General features: G+C 40.5%; 3 protein-coding genes across 4 annotated transcripts in view; 1 reads left to right on the forward strand and 2 right to left on the reverse strand.

Annotated features, from left to right (window-relative positions):
• LOC116611762 overlaps window positions 1-5,529 on the reverse strand; it is a 64,607-nt gene extending 59,078 nt beyond the window's left edge. The window contains exons 1-9 of the mRNA XM_048729440.1: window positions 4,996-5,529; window positions 4,723-4,790; window positions 4,410-4,466; window positions 3,296-3,420; window positions 3,148-3,214; window positions 2,771-2,871; window positions 578-619; window positions 321-368; window positions 167-241 (exon numbers count right to left, since the gene is read on the reverse strand). Of these exons, the coding sequence (XP_048585397.1) occupies window positions 167-241; window positions 321-368; window positions 578-619; window positions 2,771-2,871; window positions 3,148-3,214; window positions 3,296-3,420; window positions 4,410-4,466; window positions 4,723-4,790; window positions 4,996-5,083 (671 nt within the window). The 5' untranslated portion in view covers window positions 5,084-5,529. The remainder of the gene's footprint in view (window positions 1-166; window positions 242-320; window positions 369-577; window positions 620-2,770; window positions 2,872-3,147; window positions 3,215-3,295; window positions 3,421-4,409; window positions 4,467-4,722; window positions 4,791-4,995) is intronic.
• A 344-nt stretch (window positions 5,530-5,873) lies between these two features.
• Window positions 5,874-10,439, forward strand: LOC116611763 (S-adenosylmethionine mitochondrial carrier protein). Of its 2 annotated transcripts, XM_032372289.2 has the most exons (10): window positions 5,874-6,124; window positions 6,707-6,973; window positions 7,141-7,245; window positions 7,675-7,722; window positions 7,891-7,935; window positions 8,197-8,266; window positions 8,522-8,586; window positions 9,264-9,337; window positions 9,408-9,542; window positions 10,113-10,439. In XM_032372289.2, the coding sequence occupies exons 1-9, from the start codon at window positions 6,029-6,031 to the stop codon at window positions 9,535-9,537; spliced, it is 900 nt and encodes a 299-aa protein (XP_032228180.1). In that variant the 5' UTR covers window positions 5,874-6,028; the 3' UTR covers window positions 9,538-9,542; window positions 10,113-10,439. The 2 variants fall into 2 exon arrangements, with proteins under 2 accessions (XP_032228180.1, XP_032228179.1); XM_032372288.2 differs by lacking the exon at window positions 10,113-10,439 and having other exon boundaries at window positions 5,875-6,124; window positions 9,408-9,849.
• Window positions 10,440-12,685: 2,246 nt separating this feature from the next.
• LOC5504030 lies at window positions 12,686-14,930 on the reverse strand. The gene has a single exon (XM_032372291.2). The coding sequence runs from the start codon at window positions 14,477-14,479 to the stop codon at window positions 13,886-13,888; it is 594 nt and encodes a 197-aa protein (XP_032228182.1). The 5' UTR covers window positions 14,480-14,930; the 3' UTR covers window positions 12,686-13,885.
• Window positions 14,931-15,039: the final 109 nt, after the last annotated feature.

Genomic DNA, 15,039 nt, shown 5'->3' on the forward strand with positions numbered 1-15,039 from the left:
CTTTGGATTAGACATGAGTTTTGATTTACACAGAAGTGTTTCTTTTCTACTCTGGTTGGCTAGTGAAGTTCATGTCAATCAAGCCTGTTTCTTGCACCAACCTACTTCACAAACCTGTCAAGGTGCCCATGGTAGCATGTCACACTGTCACAGGGCTCTACTATACCTGTCTGATTGCTGGACCCTGACCACACATGGCTCTGTGGTGTTATTGCTGAAGCAGTAATGCAATCCTGAGCTTCTACAAAGTTTAGAAAAATCTCATTAAAGCAAAGTCATTGTAGTCAATTAAGCAAAGAGTTGTCACACAAGGTACCTACTTGAACTCTTGGGTGGTGGTATAGGAGGGTGTGTCATCAAGGTCAAAGCTACAGTGTACAAGAAATAATGTTTAAATTAGCCAAAAGACAAAAGCAATTATATACTTTCTGTATATTTTTCTTTTTGACATCTATTGTTTTCCACAGAATCATGGTATGTACACTGTACACATCAGAGAATACAGAAATAATACTAATAATTGCTAGCTAATTAATGCCTCTAACTCTTTTAATTAAACAGGATATTTCAGACTTACTTGGATTTCTCAACAATCAGACCTCCATGCTTTGGGCAATATCTACAAAAGATAAACTTGATGAGAATAAAACACACATTAATTTCCTTGTTCTAGACTTGCTCTTAAATTTCTTAAGCTACTTGCCCTACTCTATTTGCTTGACATTTTCTGGTTAGCAAACCTACAGTATCTGTTCTTTCACAGTTCCAGCTTGGAAAAACATATAAATGTTTCAAGTTTAATCTTCTGTTGTCACCTAAAAGGCCCTTACACAGAATTTTCCTAGCTTGGGTAGAAATAATGCATTTTGGTGCAATGTCCAAGTTTCGGCACAAAAGTCTAAAAGAAGTATAATGCTGCGGTAAAGTCACTCTTCAGAGTCTCTTTTTTGATCTGGAGTTGTTGACACATGTGTACAGGTCTGGAGGTATTGACACATGTGTACAGGTCTGGAGGTGTTGACACATGTGTACAGGTCTGGAGGTGTTGACACATGTGTACAGGTCTGGAGGTATTGACATGTGTACAGGTCTGTAGGTGTTGACACATGTGTACAGGTCTGGAGGTATTGACACATGTGTACAGGTCTGGAGGTGTTGACACATGTGTACAGGTCTGGAGGTGTTGACACATGTGTACAGGTCTGGAGGTATTGACACATGTGCACAGGTCTGGAGGTATTGACACATGTGTACAGATCTGGAGGTGTTGCCCCATGTGTACAGGTCTGGAGGTGTTGACACATGTGTACAGGTCTGTAGGTGTTGACACATGTGTACAGGTCTGGAGGTATTGACACATGTGTACAGGTCTTGAGGTGTTGACACACGTGTACAGGTCTGGCGGTGTTGACACATGTACAGGTCTGGAGGTATTGACACATGTGTACAGGTCTGGAGGTATTGACACATGTGTACAGGTCTGGAGATGTTGACACATGTGTACAGGTCTGTAGGTGTTGACACATGTGTACAGGTCTGTAGGTGTTGACACATGTGTACAGGTCTGTAGGTGTTGACACATGTGTTCAGGTCTGGAGGTGTTGACACATGTGCACAGGTCTGGAGGTGTTGACACATGTGTACAGGTCTGGAGGTGTTGACACATGTGTACAGGTCTGGAGGTGTTGACACATGTGTACAGGTCTGGAGGTGTTGACACGTGTGTACAGGTCTGGAGGTGTTGACACGTGTGTACAGGTCTGGAGATGTTGACACACGTGTACAGGTCTGGAGATGTTGACACACGTGTACAGGTCTGGAGGTATTGACAAATGTGTACAGGTCTGGAGGTGTCGACACATGTGTACAGGTCTGGAGGTGTTGACACGTGTACAGGTCTGTAGGTGTTGACACATGTGTACAGGTCTGGAGGTATTGACACATGTGCACAGGTCTGGAGGTATTGACACATGTGTACAGGTCTGGAGATGTTGACACAAGTGTACAGGTCTGGAGGTGTTGACACGTGTACAGGTCTGTAGGTGTTGACACATGTGTACAGGTCTGGAGGTGTTGACACATGTGTACAGGTCTGGAGATGTTGACACATGTATACAGGTCTGGAGATGTTGACACATGTGTACAGGTCTGGAGGTGTTGACACATGTGTACAGGTCTGGAGGTGTTGACACATGTGTACAGGTCTGGAGATGTTGACACATGTGTACAGGTCTGGAGATGTTGACACATGTGCACAGGTCTGGAGATGTTGACACATGTGTACAGGTCTGGAGATGTTGACACATGTGTACAGGTCTGGAGATGTTGACACATGTGTACAGGTCTGGAGGTATTGACACATGTGTACAGGTCTGGAGGTGTTGACACATGTGTACAGGTCTGGAGGTGTTGACACATGTGTACAGGTCTGGAGGTATTGCCACATGTACAGGTCTGGAGATGTTGACACATGTGTACAGGTCAGTAGGTGTTGACACATGTACAGGTCTGGAGGTGTTGACACATGTGTACAGGTCTTGAGGTGTTGACACACGTGTACAGGTCTGGAGGTGTTGACACATGTGTACAGGTCTGGAGGTATTGACACATGTGTACAGGTCTGGAGGTATTGACACATGTGTACAGGTCTGGAGATGTTGACACATGTGTACAGGTCTGGAGGTTTTGACACATGTGTACAGGTCTGGAGGTCATGACAAATGTGTATGATTCTGGGGTGTTAACACATGTGTATGAGTATTTTCCCCACCTCATTTGCTTGACATCGTTTGGTATGGAGTCCCACTCCCAACGGACAGCTTCCCCTTCTGAAATCTCTACTAGACTCGGATGGAAACTACCATCGGAAACCTGCAGACAAAACACTGTTAGCATAGTGGGCAGACCTGTAGTGGGGGAGGAAAAAAGGTTCCAGGATCAAAGAAAACCACCCCACTTCACTGGAAGGTCTTCTCAAATGTAAAAATATTGAGATATACTGTGATCAAAAAGAGAAACCCCACAACAAGTGGGCTGATAAAAATGGCAGCTGGCACCAAGAGGAAACCAAAAGTATGGACCACTGTCTTAACTCCAGTCTGGAGAGTTTCTAGTTCGTGGAGGTTTTTTACCGTTATTATACTATACCTTGACTGTTCTAGGCGGTATGTCTTTAACATGCACAGTCCCAACTTTGTAAGAGGCAAACCCATAACTACAAACACAAGAGAAGTAGCCTGGAAAGTTAGGAGTTTACACTAAGAGAAAAAAAGAGGAAAATCACAGGTTTATGTACCTTGTAAAGTAGTAGGTCCCAGGGGCTCTAAGGCTCACATCAAATGTGTCAGAGTGGGAAAGAGGGCCACTGGAAAACCCACCAGGCACAGGGGGAAAGTGATAACGCTGATCTGTGGCAGATACCTTTATAAAAGCAAGTCAGTAATTAATTGCCTGCAACAGTACTTATGAAGTGTTATCTACTGTAGCACTAATACCATAAAAAAAATATTATTCACTTCAAATAAAAAAATTGGAACCTTACAACAGTTACAGAAAGTAAATATTGTAGGACAGAGCAATTTCCAGGGCCCTATGGCCTTTTAGCTATTCAAGAAAAGAACACTTGATTATGAATAAGAGTTTAAAATGCTGAAAGGACTTGACTAAGAGAAAGTGAACAGGAATATGAGCCAGCCCCTTCCCCTAACAACAACAACAAAATTGATTTATAAAACAGCAATGGAAAGAAGAGGAAATTGGGAGGGCTGACACCAAGAAGAGGGGGGGGGGGAGGAAAGGGGGGGGGGAGGGTGGGAGGAAATGGAGAATGGAAGTATCTATCATGACCTGGGAAATGTTATGACCAGCATATTTCGAGCAAATATTAGACACCAGCCTATTGAAACCACGGCACCCAACCCCTGGGTCATAGCAGGGGAATTAACATTCATGTGGTGTTGAATGCTTGTTACTTTCCTGGCTACCGGGGCCCTGGAGCTGTTAAAACCCCTGATACATGGCCCCAGTGTTTTCCGATAATGTCCCATAATGCCTTTTTTTTGGCAGTCAACACAGAAATTTTGAAATATTGTACTGAACAATCGGCACAAAGACAAAAGTATATTACAAACCATATCACATGGACAGGAGCTCTGTATAATATAATTATACAGGAATCATAACAATATCATATGGACATGTTCACTCAAGCTACGAACCAAGCGGTCATGAGAGTTCAGCATTAATTTCCTGCCCCCTTTCAAGGACTGCTTGGGGCTTCTGTTAAATCCCCTGTTCCCTGGTGGATAACAGGTGTTAAACAGGCGTTAAATCCCCTGCATGACCGCGTTACCTCCCAGGTATGTCCTGGGGGGTTGGAGGGCCGGGCTGTCAATTGACTGGTGCATTACCTGGACGACATTATGACCTTCTGTATTCTCATCACCCTCCCACTGCCAGGATACTTTCTAAATTAAAAAGGAGTAAAAGCATTATACAAAAGAATTTGATTAAGTTCAAGTTGAGGATAAATTTCATCATTCGGTCTAAAAATTCATATCAACAATTTTCAACATTGAAATACGATTCGTTTTTATAATAGCATCAGATTAAATATTGAAATCAAAGAGAAAGAAACAAATCAAGTTGAATAAAGTAACCTAAGTTTGTTAGTCCGAATGAATTTTGACAACGCTTTCTTGATTACCCGCAAACATACTGTACCTGTCGCGAGAAAACAGTCAAAGTTGAGGGGACGAATCCGCCTTGTGATATGCGTATAACGACAGGATCTAAGGAATATAACCATTAATTATGTATTTATTTGGATTTAGAGACCTCGCAACAAGGCAATAAAGGTACTCTGAACCAAAACAATCTCATCATTTAGATTTAAAACGCTTAAATGATACTCGATTAGGGTTTAAGTATCCTGGCTTATCCATATTCCTTAAAAGACTGCACTGCACAGTAAAGTAAGCAAGGTCACTTGTATACCTGATAGAGCGTGAGTAGAGCCATCTTTAGTCGGTCTTGTTGTGTCAACGGAAGAAGGTTGCGTTCGATAGCTAACTGAAACTCCCATCACTTGGCGAAATGAAGCAGTTTAACATGTTTCAAGAAACTTGAGTTGATAAGGGGTGTGATACTCTAAGTTTTCCTCTCCGCTCCATCCTCGTCTGGTCATCTGCCTGCCTTGAAATTCGATGACGGTTTCATCGTTTTTTTTTTTCCGCCGCAGAGCAAGAAAATGTTTACACATCTTCTGTCGCTAGCGGTGTCTATGCGGGGGACTGGGACCTGCCTTGGTTAAAAAAGTTTTTTCCCCGCTTTCTCAACATCACCATTTGATTGACAATGCAACAACAAAGAGCTCTTATCTTGTTTGCGAGCATGTTTTGGCATTTTCCAAGCAGTTCAGGAATATTTTATTCGGCTTCAAGCAGTAGAGCTTCCATCGACGGCCATACATAAGCCGGTGGTGACGGATCACAAGTACAAGCTTAGATCAGGTTCACAGTCGTGACACGCCTCCCTTGGAAGAACAGATAGGTTTAAGTAAAGTATCAATAAATATTGTGTTGTTATTATTTGTAGTTGCTATTTGTTGCTGACAACCTGCAATTCAGTTACGACTGCAATCGGTTATTAAAAACGATTGATTGATTGATTGATTGATTTATCGTGTAGAATTTATGCAAAACCAGCCGCATGGTGTTGTCCAAAATTGAATCTTTTCGATATACTTAATATATCTTGCTCTTAACAAGAATTATAGAACCATCGACTGATCGAAGAAGTGAGAAAATACTCATGTTCTCCTGGCGGTTCTCAATAGTAGGTTTAACAGCACAAGAGCATGCCATGGGTACCCTGTGCTAATTCTCCCGCAGTAGACTAAGCCTAACCCGCGAATACATGAAAACTCTGAAAACATACTGTAAGCTCGAAAATGAGCTGAAAATTCAATAATTTATGGTTAGGTGATGATGTGGTAATAGCAGTTGACTACAGTTGGCTTGTAGCCGCAATGGCAGCGGAAATGCCTCACGATTCTGTGGAGAATGCGGGATCGCTCTCGGCCATCGTTCAACCCATTCCTGTACCGTTCGGGGTTTCACTCGTGGTAAGAAGGCGAACACTTCCCCCATCTTATGAGTTTAAGAACAAAAGTGAGGATATATTTCTCATATTATCTTGCAAGTGCGTGTCTATTATAGCTGTTCTGGGATGATAGCATACAAACGTGAATGACCCAATATCACACCACACACAGCTGGGATGCATTCATGCATAACTTATTGCACAAGAAGATAATTTAAAACACTCATCATAATTATTGTACATTGAATTGACAATACTCAATGAATCACTTGTTGTTTCGATGTGGCCAGAGATATGAACATATTTGTTTTCCATCTTTGTTTCCATAATCCATTCGCTGGGGGGAGGGGGAGGGGCCATATGTAAACTAGGGATCCCAATTCAATACTGTACTTTACATGTTCTTAGGCTGTCAACACATGTCCATAAAAAATGGAAATAAGCCCCTCCCTAGACCCTTGAACCTATTTTATGTTTTGGCCACTTTTCTTCCTTCATCCTGCTTTCTTGATCACTGTTTACCATAAATCTCATTATACTTCCTAAAATCTTACAAATCCTGTTCCTGGAAACCTGGAGCAAATCACTTACAATTCTATTGCAGGCTGGTGGAGTGGCAGGTACTGCAGTAGATGTCATTCTCTACCCACTAGATACCATCAAGACCAGATTACAATCAGCCGAGGGATTTTTCAAAGCCGGAGGTTTCCGGTCATTATACGCTGGCTTAGGCTCTTGTGCTGCAGGCTCTGCACCTTCAGCTGCAACATTCTTTGCTAGCTATGAACTAATGAAGAACATTCTAAGCCCTCGTTTGCCATCCTCATGTCTACCTGGAGTTTATATGGCTTCTGCTGTGGTTGGAGAAGTGGTAAATTAGAATGTAATATCTTTTTATTACACTGTTCAAGTTACCCCTTTATCACATGCAAATCATGTCTCACAGTATCCTCTCTTTTCAGAGAAATACTTTTACCTTTCTTTTCAGTTCTAATCTACAAACCTTTACCAGTCTATTATATGTGATTTTGTTCACAGACTTCTCTTGTGGTCCGCATTCCTTTTGAAGTTATCAAGCAAAGGGCACAGGCCTACACAGACATGTCCAGTATACAAGCTCTCAAGTGGACTTTAAAACAAGATGTAAACTTGGAGTACTTGGTTATCTATAGCTTTCAGCTATCACTAAAGATGTTTATTTATTGATACAAATAAAATAACTGGAGACCCTTGAAAATAAAGCTAAAATGATATGCCATGGAGCTGGCTGAACTAAGACTCAAAGAATACCATGATTGTGTACTAGAATATGGCCCAAACCAGGGGCTTTCTTCCCTCTAGAATATGGCCCAAAACAGGGGGCTTCAACCCCCTCTTCCCCAGCTCCCCCCTTTCTGCAGCTGTGACAGATCCAGGGTTGACAAAGCATTTAAAGACTCGTACTATTTACATCAGTATATTGGTACACCAAAGGCAAGAATATCATCTATTTAATGATATAGAAGAATATTCATCTATTTAAGTCCAAATTAATTCCAATTTATCCCATTCTATTCTCTGTTTTGATTTCAGGGTTTCCCTGGTTTATATAGAGGTTATTGGAGTACTGTCATTAGGGAGGTTAGTAACAAATATAAATTTCACTTTTTTATTGCTGTTTACTCCACCAAATTGTATCACGGAAAAATGGCAAATAACTGCAACTAAGTAATAACTTTATGAGTATGAATTTTTATATGTTTACATTGCTTCATATTAATTTATTTTCATGGGTGCATTGTGTGTCAGGTACCATTTGCATTTTGTGAGATTCCTCTGTGGGAGCTTCTCAAGGTTTGTGAATGGCTTTTATTTTCACATTTCAATTACAATTATTATATATATATCTATTATTTATACAGACAAGCAGATCCTTATCTTGTAATGATTTGAGTTGTTTATTACTATTTTAAAAGGTGATAAAATTCAGTGTTATTGGTCAGGTTGCGACTTGGGTTATGAAAAGTTTTATGGCTAAAATTTCAAGTACCAACTGGCCTTCAGACTCATAAAATGAAAGAATTTTGTAACTTTGTATTAATGTATCCTTTATAGACAGGATGGTCACAGTACCAGGGCTACCCTGTGGACGCATGGCAGTCCAGTGCATGCGGAGGGATTGCTGGTACGCATACTGTCAAGGTTGCTTTAAAAAAGTCTTGCGGCTTTATGACTCTCACTACTGCCCACAGACATTTCATTCAAGTTTTCTTGCAAATTGAGTGATTGTTTGAGTTATTCAAGTCTCTATGTCTCCTAATGTGACACTACATATTTTTTAAAGAATGTCTATCAGCCTCTCCTTTTTTATTCCTTACATTAATTAAAAAAGCAATGTATAAAGCAGGTAGTAGTTGCTCATGGCTGGCTTTCCATACAGGTGGCTTTGCGGCTGCGATCACAACACCCTTAGATGTAGCGAAGACAAGGATCATTCTTGCACAGGTATGCTTATATTCACAATGATATCATTTTAGACTATTGTTAGACACATGTCAAGGCACCACAGATTGTCATCATGTATCTTATGGTATGTAAAGGTGGGGAAATGGAAAAAGATACAGTAGAAATGTGCTGTCTCATGTGGCAACTTAGGATAACATCTCTGCCCCCCCTGAAAATAACATAGGAATTAGTTCATAATACTAGTGCAGTTAATAGTTCTTTGTATGTGTTCTTGGTGATGTTTAGGAAGTTTTTTTTTGAAACTTAGAGTGAGGCATTTTCACAGTATGACCACTTTTTAGACAAAACTTCCCCTTGAAGACATATAAGAATGTTAGGATTATTGACTGAATTGTGTTCTATGATTTTTCTGGTGCAGTTCCATGATATTCATCCACTGTGCAATTAGATGAAAATCAAAATAATCAGATACTTTTTGAGATTCAACCATGCTTGTCCAGCCCTTCTTGGGCCCTCATGTCATTCACAAAAAAAAAAATGTAACTGAATTTGCATTTGCATCTTGGCATTTGGCAAGCTATACCCATAAATGAAATTATTCACAAAATTTACAAACGGGACAAATAATAATAAAGAAAACTATCCGCAAAAAGTAAAACAAAAAGTTCAGCCCAATGCTAACCGTTCACTCTATGCTGTTAATTACTGTATAACAGAAAGGAGATCCAGAGGCTAGCATCGGTGTCTACAGAGTGCTAAAGTTGATTTACAGACAACAAGGAGTTACAGGGTAAGGCTATTTAACTGATAGACAGCAATTTAGATATGCTTCTCATGGCCAAAAATTCGATTTTTTTAAGGCTTTTTGCAGGAGTGACTTTAAGAGTAACATGGATAGCTCTTGGCGGTGCTGTGTTCTTTGGATTCTACGACAAAGCCAAACATGTCATGATGACAACCATGCATGCGAAAAATGATCATATTAGGTGACACAGGTACACCATGTTAAGTAATCACCTTAAATTAGTTAGCGATAAAAAATGCGATGAAGGAAACAGAAGTACTGTATTCAAGTATTGGCTCCCTGCAAACAACTTACAGTGCAATTCTCTTTAAAACCTGTAAAGAACTCCTCAATGCCTGTCTATAAAATTAATGCAATCATTTCTTATTCAAGATTAATTTCACGAGTCATAAAAATTACTATTTAATAGTGTAACCTTACGTTACGGGTCTGATTTTATATAGCACAGCTAGCTATTACCAAGATGTAGTAATAAATAATTTATTTACTTCATCATATAAATATTGTACATATTTTTTTGTAAAATGAACTTAACTTATTTACATATAACGTTATAACAAGGGCATCAACGCGTGAAATAAGGTGAAGTTAATTCTCCCTTCCAACTAACGTGTTGCTCCTGCGATTTCGTCGCAGCAGTTAGGTTGCAACCATTTTTGTTGGTGGGAATGTCATTTCGGTTCACCGCCACAATTTGAATTTCATACAATTTTTTTCGGTTTTTCATCTCTATCAAATGAACTAAGTTTGTTCACAACAGTGCCTCCACAAGAATGAGAAAGGCCTGGAAACTAATTCTCTTCACACGGTCACGTACGTCGCCGGTCATGCGACGAGTCACGTGGCTAGTCCGCACTAACTCGTCCCCAATCTCCGCCAAACGCCGAGCCACTGCGGTCAAGGTCTCCTGGTCCACACATACGTCATGACGTATTTGTGCTGGTGAAGATGTTACTATGGTAACCGACGATTGAAGCATTAGACATCCTGTTGCCATGGTAACTTTTGATTCTGATACCTGGTGATGGAGCAAAAAGGGTAATGTGTGAATTTTTTTTAAGGCTGGAATAAAATCAGTTGATAGGTGGCCATGTTTTGTTTTATTTCAAGCATCGTTGTTCGTTTTGGGTACTGAATTATTTTACTAAATTATCATTCATATTTCTCCATTCCGTGCTTATTTCGACTCTAGTTTTGAATAGGCCCATATCAACTTACCGGCGAATCAATGACTCCCATCTCCATCAGTTGTAAAAATTACTTCGCCTCGCTCAGTAGTTCGTGAATGGTCCAGTTCCTAGTTCAAGAAGGATCCCAAAGGCGCGACTCAAATTGAACCTTGTGTTTTCTTTCTTGACGTCTTGGATTACGCAAATACCTCTTGATTTCTGAATGCCGTCGGTAAAATCTCAGTGAGCTTTACTTTCCTCTGCTGCCGGTCTACTAAACTCCTCTCTACTGGCCTTGCCGGTGGCGCTGTTTTATAAACTCCTCTTTGCCGAGCGGCATCGAGGCGCGTTCCCAGAATTACCCATTGTACGTTTCCCTAATGTAACAATTCCTTATTGTTTGTCTACTTGGGGCTGTTTGGTACTTGTTTGTTTTTGCGTTTGTACCCAGCGACAAAAAGGCACCGATCTCTTGGCCTTGACATGTATCCTACACTTGGACAAGCCCGTAGCATGTTGACAAGACCACTAACGAATGCCGCTTTCAAATAACGCGCTTTTTTTGACACATCTGAGGCATTCAAAACAATCCCTTATTAGCACATTCCAGGACGGGTCATCTTCATCGAAAGCCAAGGCGAACCGGCAAGTTCATCCACATCTCATTATTCCCATGATCCTTTCCCAGTTTAATATTTGGCTCGAAGAGTTCTGTTTGAACTCGGTTTGTTGACTAACATGGTTAAAACAATTTTGCTGTTTGTTTTGGGTGTAGACGTCGACTAGTTCAGTTGCTCGTGTTCGCCAGCTTGTATTTACGCAGTTTGCACATGCGGCGCTTTGGCGCCATCCAAATGTACCCCAGGACCACACTATCGGAAGTGCGAAATGACCAACACGAAACGTGTCGAACTTTATAGATTAGGACTCATCATACGATAGCTTTTATGTATTGATCAGGACATATTTTTTACTGTTTCTTTGCCGTAAGATTTAACACGGGCAATATCGCCAGCCTTTGGTCTGGATACGGAATTCAATAGAATTATTAATTGGAATAATAGAAAACGCTCGCGAAAACACCAAGCCTAGTCGAGTCCTTAAACTAAATTTCATATCTCCTTAGAGTAAACAAATCGCAATTATCGTATGCGAAAATGAAAGATATTTATTTACTCGATCATTTTGATCGCTTGTTCGCTGCATTAGGACATGACAAAATTAAGGAAAGATAGTCTATAATGCCGGAATCGGTTTCGTCTCGAAAGATATTCGATATCAAATCCAGGGGATTTGTTGGGTTGAATCAGATCTTTTTTTTTTTTTTGTGGAATCTTTACTCAGCCGCGGTCGGTGGTGTTTAGCGTATTTGCTGTTGCTTGCTGGCGCTGTGTCGTCTCGTCTATTGTCTCTTGTCTATCGTACGAACATTCGCCTCGGTTTATTGACATTTGGCCCTTTACCAAAAACACGCACAGCCTCGAAACAAACGCAAAGGCGATGTATGTAAATGTAAGATAACCCATTCTTATTTTTTTTTTTTTTTTTGCATCTTCATCTGTTTACTTGTATTCCCATCTACTACCGCCTTACCGCCTATGCCTGGTTTCCACATTATCGTATTTTCTATTTATATATATTTTTTGCCTAGGGTGCGTTCGGGGCGATTATACAGAAACTAGGCTTTCTTACCCTTTGTTTCGTGAGTTTTTATGACATATTTGCTCTGTCGGTAAGATGAAAAGGAGAGATGAAGTGTCGATCCAATGCTCCGGGGAATCCCCCTGTTGTTGTACATTACTGCAGCTTGGCCTTAAAAAGGCATGCTCTTTAAAGCGGAAATTTATAATTTTTACAAACTTCTGCGAATAAATCAATTTCACGTCTATCGACGTTAAAAATCTGTAAGCGCCTGTTAGTATTTTACTATAGGGTCCTAGCCAATCAGAGCGCGTGTTAAAATTTAGCCAATCAGAGCGCGTGTTAGAATTTAGCCAATCAGAACGCCTGTTAGTATTTTACTATAGGGTTCTGGAGGTTGCAATCAGAGCGCGTGTTAGAATTTAGACTATATGATTCTTGTGTGAGCCCAATGAGAGTATTTGACTATAGAATTCTAAGGGTCCCGGGTCTTCAGCTCATACGCGGCACTAGCAACCCAGAATTCAATCACTGATTTTATTGATTTTACAACAAGCTGAGCTTTTGCATAAATAATTGACTATCTTACATTAGACTTGTTACGGGGCTTTACTAAAAAGTATCTTACTAAAAATATATATTTAAGCCTTCTCTTTTTTCAACTCGTACTTATCATGAGATGCTTTTAAGCACTAATTAAAATTTCTTCTATATTACTTATATAATACTACTATATTACTTATCTTGATTAAAATAGACAAGATACCTTTTGGGGGGAACCTTTCAGGCATCCATTACATATATTAGTGAAAAAAAAATTTAGAAGTTTAGTAAACCAATTAATACTTCTAAGGTTCACTGGACTGAAAATTAGCACTCACATAGACCCCCTATCACAAGCTTTACAGCCTTTTCCCCCTCGCTCTGATCGGGTTTCCTTTGGTGGCCAGAGTTCTTACCGTCAACTACGAGTGGAGGAGACACAAGAAGTACGCCAGGCACCAACTTAGCTTTACAAGCTAAAATATTCCAATATTTAAATGTTACATCGTCAGCGTTGGGATAACGGCCATACACTCGATGACAACAGTAGTCATAACACATATCTCTTGGATATCAAGTAGAAACAATTACAGTTACCTTCAAGTAACGTGCAGGAAATGCCACATATGCACTTTCTAGATATCGCGTAGAAACAAGTAGAGTAACCTTGAGTCTATAATTTCTTCTGAGATTTGAAGGAATGTAAGGTTAAAAGAGGACTTTATCTTTAGTATTTAGTTCGACGTTTTTAGAGAATCTTTGACTTCTAGTTGAGCTATGCAGTACATAATAACCCCAAACAATCTAGGGTATATCATATTCGCGACACTTCGATGGGGTTCACGGATTCGTGGATGATCCCTCAAATGACAAAACAAACTTTTCGTTTGCCTTTCTTTCTGTTTCGTGCTTGTCAATAATATTCAATGAACATCTACTCGTATCTTAATCCAGTGAAGCCCTTGCGTGACTCACTATTCAAAGCACGCTCTCGAGGCGTTGTGCGATTTAAGATATCGTTCGCCACCGATGACAGATTGATGTGCAAACCAACACATAATCTTGTAATTCATCCACTTCTCTTTACAGAAGTAACTCTTCAAGTTGTATTAAGTACAGTACAAAGTGAGACACTATAAGTAAAGTAGATGTATACATGCGGTGAACGAATGATCACAACTCAAACCGCAGACTCCGCTCGAACCTTCACCGCTTTCCTATGATCCTCTTCATGTGCATTATCATCGTCATCTTCGTCCGCCGAAAACGTTGTTTCTTTTCGCTGGAACACTGTGTGTGAATCGTTACGATTATCAGAAGAATCCAAATTGGATATCGGCGTGTCAAATTCATCGGGGCTTTTCTCTCGATAATCCTGCAGTTCTCGTTTAAGCCGTTCAATGACTATATCCTGGTCGTTAGCAATACTACTACGGGATCCTGGGGTCTGTAGAGCTTCCATTATCGCCTCCGCCGAGTTGTTTTTTACGCCACCATTACTAGCACCACTTTTTAGCCCGCCATTTTGTTTTCTCATGACAGGATGCGAGCGTAACTCGGGGGACGACATGGTTCGTCGTGCGGGCTGTCTTGTTTTTGTGTTCATAATCGCGATCCACTGTGGCGGTAAACCGATGAATTGTCCCGTGTCTTTATCCACGATCACATGCACCCGGTGTTGGAAGTTTGTCGGAGTGGAAATCTTTCCGTGCATGCGAGATTTTCCTCGCTCCCTGCGAGCAATTCTTCTAAGAAAGTTCCAAACCACGCTCATCCTACCGCTAATAGAACCTGGAGTAGTGCAAACGCGATGAAATTGCGTCTCGTCGATTTCGAGATGCTATGATCGAGGCGCACATGACAAATAGCGCATCGCTGGCAAGACAAAGTGCTTGTAAATAGGTGTTGCTAGCCGGTGAAGTATATGGTTTTAGCTTAAGCGCATGGTGAATTAAAGACCACCGATTGTTTCCATTTTAACTCGTAACAAAGCCTTTATACCAACGACGTCCTTAAGTGCTGTGTGTTTAATTTGCATACTGCATTACTAAGAAACCACACACAGGAACCCCACAATACGGTCACCATTCGCATTGAATACAGTAATAACCCGTAATAAGAACTTGGGATTAGAGAGCCTGGTAGGCTAAAATGTTCACTTGCAAAAGAAGGCCATGCATGGCGCTGTTTCACGGTCCTGCTTAGCACCGAGTCATACAAAGCATCCATTTCCATCGGCTTATGAAAGCGAATAACTAAGGTATTTATAATGAAATATTGAGAAAAATACAAGACTTTATTCATGGATGGTCATTGTTTATGGTTTATTTGCAA

Source organism: Nematostella vectensis, chromosome 1, assembly GCF_932526225.1.
Source record: "Nematostella vectensis chromosome 1, jaNemVect1.1, whole genome shotgun sequence".
Taxonomy (NCBI): Eukaryota; Metazoa; Cnidaria; class Anthozoa; order Actiniaria; family Edwardsiidae; genus Nematostella; species Nematostella vectensis.

Bases quoted from the DNA above. Each gene is read 5' to 3' on its own strand.
- LOC5504030 (XM_032372291.2), bottom strand. From the start codon at position 14,479: ATGAGCGTGGTTTGGAACTTTCTTAGAAGAATTGCTCGCAGGGAGCGA.
- LOC116611763 (XM_032372289.2), top strand. From the start codon at position 6,029: ATGGCAGCGGAAATGCCTCACGATTCTGTGGAGAATGCGGGATCGCTC. The intron at 6,974-7,140 runs GTAAATTAGAAT...TTTTGTTCACAG, and splicing joins CTGCTGTGGTTGGAGAAGTG to ACTTCTCTTGTGGTCCGCAT. The intron at 8,587-9,263 runs GTATGCTTATAT...ACTGTATAACAG, and splicing joins CAAGGATCATTCTTGCACAG to AAAGGAGATCCAGAGGCTAG.